Source organism: Periplaneta americana, chromosome 6 (genome assembly GCF_040183065.1).
Source record: "Periplaneta americana isolate PAMFEO1 chromosome 6, P.americana_PAMFEO1_priV1, whole genome shotgun sequence".
Taxonomy (NCBI): domain Eukaryota; kingdom Metazoa; phylum Arthropoda; class Insecta; order Blattodea; family Blattidae; genus Periplaneta; species Periplaneta americana.
In genome coordinates, this window is record NC_091122.1 from 178,485,828 (window position 1) to 178,496,357 (window position 10,530).

The following is a 10,530-nucleotide window of genomic DNA, read 5'->3' on the forward strand; positions in this document are numbered from 1 at the left end:
AACAGTCAGCACATCTGGCCGCGAAACCAGGTGGCCCGGGTTCGAATCCCAGTCGGGGCAAGTTACCTGGTTGAGGTTTTTTCCGGGGTTTTCCCTCAACCCAATACGAGCAAATGCTGGGTAACTTTCGGTGTTGAACCCCGGACTCATTTCACCGGCATTATCACCTTCATTTCATTCAGACGCTAAATAACCTAGATGTTGATAGTAAAATAACCCAATAACTCATCTGTCTTCAGGAAGAATTTTTTTTTACAAGATTTACAAGACTTTTTATTGCAAGTAAAAATTACATACAATAACAAAGATTTTTACAATACAGTATTATTGTAATACTCGTATATGAATATTCTTCAAAATTCGAAATTGATTACAAATCTCATAGTCAAATAGTCTATATATTACAAATTATTGTATAAATACAAGGTAACTGGGTCACACCCGAAAAAGCAAGATGCTTGAGGTCGGATGTGACCAATACTGAAAACTGGATAGAAGAAAAAATAATAATAATAAAATAATAATAATAAAAATAATAATAGTAATAACAATAATAATAATGATAATAATAATAATAATAATAATAATAATAATAATCTGATTAAAACTGTTAAATGTAATTAATTACACATAAAGTTTAAAAAGAATAAGAAAAAAAAACAAAAACAAACAAACAAACAAAACAACACCATAGCCTATACATAAACATACTAAGTTAAGAATACAACATTGTTAAAGTGACAGAAAAAAAAATAAAGAATAAGAATTTACATGATTATCATTTTAAAAACAGTTCAAGCACTTGTTTTTGAATGATGTATTGTTTAATGATTTTAATTTAGGTCATTCTTAAGAGTTAAAAATTATCTTTATTTATTTATTTAGTTATTTATTTATTTATTTAGTTATTTATTTATTTATTTAGTTATTTATTTATTTAGTTATTTATTTATTTATTTATTTATTTAGTTATTTATTTAATTATTTAGTTATTTATTTATTTTGGTATTTAATTATTTAGTTATTTATTTATTTTATTATTTAATTATTTATTTATTTATTTATTTATTTATTTATTCATTCATTCATTCATTCATTCATTCATTCATTCATTCATTCATTCTAATAACTGAACTGTTCATCAGTGATTATATAAGTGTTAAAAGAGTGTATTCAAAATGAATTCATATTTTATTTAAAATAAAATGATAAGTACGTAACATGAATGTATTTTCAGACATCAACCTCACAGATGGAGATCAGGGTCGTACCACGCTACAAACAACGTCGTCCCACCATCTTCATCAGTATCAACTCCAGGCGCAACAATTCTCTGGCAGTCCAGTAGCTGCAGACACGGTAGTTCCAGCATTGACACAGCGGTCTCTGCACATGGTGAGATCATCCCACTGAGGCGTCTGCACAGCGATTCTCGAGGTAATGGGAACAAGTGACTAGCGGTAGGGAAGGGCAAGGACAAAAGAAGCAAGGAGAGACTGAAGCAACTCTACGACTGAGTGATGGCCCATGTGAGACTTGACATTATCGCAGTTTATATTGAATTTATCATTGACAAATGAATCTGTGATCCAATGGAAGTATGACGATTTTAAAAATCACAATAAAAGAATTCATAAAAAAGAAACGAAAAACATATATCAACAATTCTACATACAAATATAAAAAGTGTTGTAGCAGTTTCCATGCTGCAGACTGGTCACGATTGCTTCAATAAACATTTAAATAGAATTGGGGCTTTCGACAACTACCAGCAAATTGTGCATCATATGTAACTGCAATGGAACCATGAAAAAAGATCATCTAATGCACCGCAGAAATCTCAGTGGAAGCAACAGGAGAGAAGTGACTTCGTGGGACATTAATGGGAAAGAAAGAAAGAATAAGTGTGCCATTAAAAACTACAGGAGATAACATTTCTAAAATCACGGTTGTTTTTTCAGAGGCTATTTCCTTTCTCATGTTATTTTGAATATCAATAATAGGTAGTAAATAGTCATTGGAAAAGTTTTTTTTTCTTTCGCTTTCTCTTTTAATCTGTATCAGCTCAAGAGGATGGTCAGATGTGAAGCCCCCATTATGTGCTCGAAAATGTGCAGAAATTTCGACTCGTAAAATTAGATATTTGAGGCGATGAGTTCGAAACTTCATAAGTACACCTCATATAATTTCACAGGAAGCACACAAAAAAAATTAATTTTTTTTTTACTTGACTGCAATTGTTGAATTATTTATCACCAAAATGAAAAGAAAAAAATATTTCTAGTAAGAGCAACTTGAGAACAAGAAGTATATCAATATCTTTGAGTTTTGCCGCTAAAAGCAGTGTTGTCAAGTCAGAGCTCAAGAAAAAATATGAAGTTTGCTTAAAATAATAGGAAAAATAGCAAATAAAGTGGTTTGCTTTAAAATCCCATGTACAGTTTCAGTGTTGGCAGCGGTAGGAAGTCTGAATGTATGATGATAGATGAGTGGAATGGAGAAAAAAAATTCTTTCTGGCTCCAGGATTTGAACCTGGGTTTTCAGCTCTAAGTGCTGACGCTCTATCCACTAAGCCACACCGGATTCCCATCCCGATGTCGACTCGAATTCTCTCAGTTTAACTTCGGTACATCATAATAATATCTGAATATATGAGTTCTTTTTTTCTTTGTACAGAGGAGGAACCCGAAACTTGTACTGTAGCCTGTTAGAACATGCCGAGCATTTGTGCCATATAGATAAATAAAAATGTATGAAACTTTGACTCAAATTAGCCAGTCTTCAAGTATTAAGTTTTGAGGTAAAATTACTGAATGTCTCGTAAAGTTTTGGAACAAAATCCATATTTTAAATTTGAAAACACTCATAAATAATCAGATGTGGCACAAACACTTGGTGTAATATGATGCAGGAGTACCATGTGAATTGACTGAAATAGATATCTCAGTTTTTTTTTTATTTTTGCACTTATCAAGTTTTGGAATTCACGATTTCATTTGTTCTTGGGATGGTAATAAGATAATAAGAGAATTGATTAAATTATGGGAAGGGGAGAGGGAGAAGAATGCCCCAAACTTGACCTAATTGAGGGGAAAGACAGTGGTGAATTGTTTGAACAAGGTTTAGATTGTACATATTCCATTGACTGGTAATGAAAAGAAAGAAAATATTCACATTTCGAAAATTGGGTCTATCTTCGTCTTCATATTATAAATAACTGAAAACTGACTTTTGTTCACCTGAAAACGAAGATGGTGCTTCCCCCCCTCCCACCACCAGAAATGGAAAAAGTCTAATCTATACAACTTCTACCCAAAAAAAAAAACTTACCATACCTCAACATAGGGATTCTCAGTCGAAGTTGGTAAACTTAACATAAATTTTCTTTCCGTTCATTACTCATAGTAGTGTTTTTAAGATTAAAAGCGAATTCAGTAGCATATATCAGGATGCTGTAAGAAAAATGGTAGTAATTTATGCTGAGGTCGGAAATCTAATTACATACAAACAAATGTGTCAGTAATGATACTGACTGGTTAATTTTTCATCTTCTAGTATGAGAGAAATGTTAAGGACGTATTTTAGCTACAATAAACATGTTGTAAGAATGAAGTGAGCTGTAAGGACGAGATGTATAAAAAATTTACAACACCACTTAAAGGGCACGGATTAGTTTGCCAGACAATTGTTGTTGTTGTTTTCTAATGCCAGGCGTTTGACAATAAAGTCATTTGACCTCTTGCACTCCAGACAATTGTAGCCATTAAGAATGAGAAAGAAATTAGAGGTGTATATGAAATACTTTCCTATTATACATCTTGGTTACACAACTTTTAACATTGTATCACTTCGGAATATGTATGATAAGAACTTTCTTGTGTTAAATATTAATGTACCTTGTTAACGTGTTCCCATAAATTTTCTAGACATCACAATAACAAAAGTAGACAACAAACACACATTCAAAGTATACAGAAAATCCACAACAACAACAACATACATACACAACACATCCAACCACCCCACACAACACAAACAAGCTGCATTCCGAACAATGGTACACAGACTACTCAACATACCAATGAACCAACAGGATTACAAAGAAGAGCTAAACACAATCAAATACATAGCACAAAAAAGGATACAACCGTAACATAATAGAAAACATAATACGTAAGACAAAACAAAACCACAAAAAACAGATTACAACACAAACCCAAGGACACAAATACATCACACTAACATACGAAAACAAAAACACACATAAAATTGCAACCTCATTCAAAAAATTAAACTACAACATCGCATACAGAACAAATAACACTCTACAAAAACATCTCAACACACAAACAAGCAAATACAACCACACAGGCGTATACAAACTCAAATGTAACACCTGCAACAACTTCTACATAGGACAGACAGGCAGATCATTTCAAACACATTGCAAAGAACATATCACAGCCATAATAAAATCACAAAACACCTCCACATATGCAGAACACATCACAAATGCTAACCACACTTACAGAGACATCAACACAGACATGGAAATACTGCACATCCAACCAAAAAGATAGAAACTCAACACACTAGAACAATATGAAATATACAGACACACGAAAACACACTCCAACGATATTCTCAACACACAACTCAATTTCAAAACACATACACTCTTTGACTCTACACTACGAACGCACCCACACAGGAAACAAGAGGCGCCAAGACCAACTTTTCTATTTTTGTCAACGTTGTTTTTATGGTATTTTATGCCAGGTATGAAAAGTAATATGTTTACAGAAAAATGAAGTATCATCATATTGATAGCTGTCAAAATTCTTGGATTTAAAATATCGGCATCCCAATCAGTTCAAATGAACAAAAAAAAATGTAAATTAAGTTAGAAATATCCATAATAAAATTTTAAAAATTTAATGATCTGCAACAAGATGTGGCAGCTACTAATATAAGAATTTAATTCAATCTTAATCTTTAACATGGAGTACCAAACGTAATTTAACAAAGCTGCTCTGGACTTTCTACAGCGAACTATACTGAGATACAAAGGAATGTACTGCTCTTACTATGAGACTAGAAAGAGGAAAATTTTAAGACGAAATGAATCTTAAAATTGCATTAGAAATAATTTGCCGTAATTTATAACTCTTGTTGTAACCATTATATTTCAATCCAAGTTGTTTTCTTAACTAGGATGTCAACATGGACAAGACAAGACAAGACAAGAAGCACAGGCTCAAAGAAAGTGAGACAATTCCCAACTCACTTGAGTCAGATGTTATGATCATTCCTTGCATTCGTCATTACAACAATGACACATTATCACCTTCCTGCAATAGTCTTGAGTGACTCACGGATCTGTTTACAATTTCCTGTAATGAACTTCTTTATGTCTTCTGTACAGGTACTTTTCGTGGACATTTGTGCCACATGCTAGTCACCCTTCACATAAAATACAGTAAAACCTGTCTAAACCAGAAGTGCTCGGTATCAGAAATAATTTCCACTTTAGGAAGGTTTCCGTTTACGCATTGTATTCTTCACCTGACATAATTAGGAACATTAAATCCAGACGTTTGAGATGGATAGGGCATGTAGCACGTATGGACGAATCCAAAAATGCATATAGAGTGTTAGTTGGGAGGCCTGAGGGAAAAAGACATTTGGGGAGACCGAGACGTAAATGGAAAGATAATATTAAAATGGATTTGAGGGAGATGGTATATGATGGTAGAGACTGGATTAATCTTGCTCAGGGTAGGGACCAATGGCGGGCTTATGTGAGGTTCCATAAAAGCCGTAAGTAAGTAAGTATAATATACAATATTTTGGCAATTCATTTAGTATGTTGTTGTCTGCCATTTCTACAGTGTCTTGTTTTAATCTTATTGCAATACACTGGTAGGAATTCCATTACGTTCAATTATTTTTCTCTCTTGGGACTTGTATTGTATTGCATTTATTAACATTCCATGGTAATCATACATTGCTTCACAGCTAGAATATGGAACAAGTCAAAAAACTTAATACTATTATAAAGTTTTAATTTATAGTCACAGTCTAGATGAAATATATACAGAAGAGATTTACAGTATAGTCTACTAGTACAACACAAAGTTTTAGTATCAATTTCATGAAGTGTTATTGAATGTCATGAATTCACCTACAGAATAGAAGGCGTGAGAAATTAGGTACTGGTACTTCTTTAATTTGGCCCTAAATAATTTTATGTTTTGAGTTTCATTTTTTATATCGATAGGGAGGCTATTAAAAATTTTTACTGCCATATAACGTACTCCTTTTTGATACCACGATAGACTTGCCGATGGAGTATGAAAGTCATTTTTTTGACATGTATTTATGCTATGAACTGTTGAATTAGTTACAAAGTTTTCACGATTACATAAGAGAAAGATTATTAATGAAAAGATATACTGACAAGCCATGGGCATTATTTGTAGTTTTTTTTAAATAGTCCTACAAGATTCCCTAGATTTGGCACCTACTATTATTCTAATTGCTCTTTTTTTGTAATAGGAATATACTGTTACTATCTGTGGAATTTTCTCAGAATATTATTCCAAAACTCATTACCGAGTGAAAGTATGCAAAGTATGTTGTTTTTAAGGTATTGATATTGACTGGCAATAATGTTCTGTTTCTGCTTTATTTAGGTTTCCATTTTAAACTGTATAAAATACTTTATAACTACAGGGCACCATAGAAAAATTACGTTTAAGTTTCTGGTTTATTCAGGCTCTGCTTTAGGCAGGTTTTGCTATAATAAATTACATAACACAGATAATGAACAAACATCAGTTTTTGAGACGTGATTGTTGTTGCCACAAGTATGAATATCTTTCCAAGGTAAACATGAGTTCCATTCTGTAATCTATGGAGAAGAAGACTTAACTTCTCTGGCTAAGAGTGTAATATACAATATTTAATCACAGGGAGTATTATTTCTGTGAAAATAAGAGAGACAGAGAGAAAAAAATGCTGTCACTGGATGACAACACCACAATATTGTGAGAAGAGTATTAAGTGATTAAAAATTTAAGCACAATTTTACACGTGTGATGTTGGAGTGCTGCAATGACAGATTATATTTCTGCACAATGAATCACATTAATCTCGACTTTCAGTGTTTTTATACTCTTTCTTCATCTGAATATTTATGGTAACGCACACTGCAGTAAAAATAGGGTGAAGGTTGGTGAAGCATGAAGACTTACAGTTAAATTATCTGTGGTAATTCTTCAAAGTATTACATCAGTACTAAAGTATGATCATCCAAGCAGAACGGAGGTATTGTGTTTAGCTCGATGATCTCCCAGCCGAATAGCTGGTTTTCATTATTAGTATTACTTTACATTATTATTTCAGCATTGCCCTTATTATATTATTCATTTATAAAAAATATTTTATATTTTGTCAGAATACAGTAACAATTCGAGAAATACTTTGGTTTTGCAATAATTTTTACTGCAAATGGTTTATTTTAGTGCATATTTCAGCATTTTAAGCACATAAATGGATGAATATTTTCTGCTTTTTTTATTGCATGAACTTCCGCACAGTCTAGTTATAAGAATAATAGCACCACATAATTATTTTAAGGGGATACAGTGGTGAAATAATGCTGAAAAATTAAGAAAATCTAATTTTTTTGTTTTTATGCTCGTAATTATATTTGAGACTGTTCTAAATGATCTAACTGTTGATAAATCAAATTTAATTAGCATTTGTATGAAACATTAATATTAATAATTGATTAAATGGCGATCTTACTCGTGTTAATTACGTAAGCATGTGTGGCTTACAGCTGTTTCGGTGCTACTTGACACCATCCTCAGAACCTACTAGATCTTGGTGCTATCTCAACTTCGCTGCCTGTTGTGTGGGTGCGTTCATGTGATGAAGAGTTGTGTCAAATAGTGTGTGTGTTCTGAAATTGATCTGTGTGTTAAGAATTTGATTAGGGTGTGTTTTAGTATGTCTATATTTCATATTGTTCTAGTGTGTTGATCAGATCAATTTCAGAACACACACACTATTTGACACAACTCTTCATCATACGAACGCACCCACACAACAGGCAGTGAAGTTGAGATAGCGCCAAGATCTAGTAGGCTCTGAGGATGGTGTCAAGTAGCACCAAAACAGCTGTAAGCCGCACATGCTTACATAATTAATACGAGTAAGATCACCATTTAATCAATTATTTATATTCAAGTGTTAAAAGTAGTGTACGAAAGATTCAACATGGATTAATATTAAGTTCTTTCGAGGCATATTCATATAGCATTTGGATTAAAATATGCTGTAATGGTAAATTCATGAAATTAAAAAATTTATTGTGTCTCTGTATTTAGACTGAGCTCAAAAAGCTATTTAATTTTTATTCCCATAACTATTTATGACTATTTTCAGACTTCTGAACACGTATGGATTTAAAATTTTGAAAACTTTGATGCAAGGAGCCTTTTTAGTGATGTCCTTATAAAACATATTTGAAAAATATAATTTCAAAACTATTATCCTAGTGGCATCAAATTTTGTACAGATGATAGTACCGTATTGTATACTGTACCTATTTATGTAGTTTAAATTTCACTAATTTTGGATGAAAATTGTGGAAGTTTTAAAAATCATACATATCTCCTTAACATATTAAAATCATAAATAGCATTGCATTACTTTTAATTTTGAGATCACATTCCTCGAGTCTCAAGAAAGGTATAAATAACACATGAACAACCATCTTTCAAGAATATGTTAAGTCATGCAAATAAAGCATCATGTTAATACCAACCTTCACCATATTTCATAAATAATTTCATTTATAATAATGGAACTGAATTGTAAGTTTACTTGTACATATTGTTGTATTGTGTATCGCATATGAACATCCATATATTGTAATTTAAATCGGTAATAAGAGAGAACATATTTGTTATATTTATTTGAAAATAACAAATGATTTTATGATGCATTGAGGCAGATCATTTTATTTATCATCATCATAGTTGTCTTCCTTCCCTCTCTTTCTTCTTCCATTGTCATCATCATTACCATCTCCATGATGATTACCACCATTCCTTCCTTCATTTGCAGTATAGACTGATTGTTGCAGTGTGCAGTACTCGACAGTTTTCTTCTTGTGCCATATACGAGTACATGAACGAAAATTGGTGATCACATTGCCAAAACTTCATGATCTTCAGCTATCCAAAATAGTTTCCTTGCATGTAAATCTGTTCATTGCCGTATATTGTGCAGTCAAGACATTTTCAGCTGACCCACTTCTCTTTTCCTCTCACTTTTTTTCTTTTAGGATAGGTTGAAGCAAATAATATTTTTTATATTGTAGGATATGTCCTAGGTATGCTATTTTTTATGTGTTTTATTTTTAAAAGGAATGACTTCAGAATACTACATAAGTACATAGGTTATTTCATTATTGAATTATTTATTTTTGGTGCAGAGAACATCTCTTTTTTATGTTCGTACTTATTTATTTATCTACCCTTATACCATCAATAAAACACATGTTTTTTAATTATTTTTAAATTTGCACATAAGTATTTATGCTGTATTCTGAAGTATAGCATTTAATAATAATTTGTTTTCTTTTATTTTTTAACTGCTTTATTTTATGAGGTTTTATCATGTGATGATTATCTAGCATCTGTGTGAAATAAAGGTTACAATGTCAGTGTCGAAAGTTATCCAGAATTTGTTCTTAATAGATTGAGGGGAAAAACTGAAACATAGTTCCCACTAACAAGCAATACTAAAATTGTTTTCAGTTATCCATGTCAGCCAACTTAATTGATAGACAGTGTGTTTGATGTACATGCACTAACTTCAAAGTCTGGTCACCATCATTTATTAGCCCAGAAAGTTACTTATATACTACCAGCATGATGTGTTATGGAATGAGATACCCAATTTTCTTCTGTAGCCTACACTTAAATTGAGATTTTTTTATTTTGACAGGTATTTTTTCATTTGAAGTCGAACAATGTATTTGATTATGTTTCTAAGTATGTAACTAGGAAATCTGTAAGCAAATGGATAGCCTACAGAAAGTCAGTTATTTTATTGTTTAGCATTGAGCATATTTATTCCCGTCCTGTTAAGGTTAGGTTTACTATTGGTCAATTTAAAACATCTTGTCATTCATAAGAGTACCAAAACAATTATTTCATAGCTACCTACGTATACATTTAAATAAAAATTATATTTGAATATGTAATTCTCAAGATTAAATGAACATCGGACAAGATTAAACTATTTGAATTCTTTATTAATTTATGATATTAATTTTTACTATTTATTAAATTCTCCATGAAAAATGCATTGTTGCGTTTGTTACCAAATATGACAAGCTGAAAGCACTAAGCGAGCAGCGAGAGAAAGACAGAACAAAAGAGACAAAGAGAAGAAGATAGTAAATGATTGTTGTGTCTATAGTGGAATGATCTGTGATTGTGTAGCAGACG

At 31.8% G+C, this 10,530-nt stretch overlaps 1 protein-coding gene across 2 annotated transcripts in view; it reads left to right on the plus strand.

Moving 5' to 3' along the window:
- LOC138702079 (G-protein coupled receptor GRL101-like) overlaps positions 1 to 9,022 on the plus strand; it is a 929,248-nt gene extending 920,226 nt beyond the window's left edge. For both annotated transcript variants that reach the window (XM_069829620.1, XM_069829619.1), the window contains exon 30: positions 1,238 to 9,022. In XM_069829620.1, coding sequence (XP_069685721.1) covers positions 1,238 to 1,454 — 217 coding nt within the window. In that variant the 3' untranslated portion in view covers positions 1,455 to 9,022. The remainder of the gene's footprint in view (positions 1 to 1,237) is intronic.
- Positions 9,023 to 10,530: the final 1,508 nt, after the last annotated feature.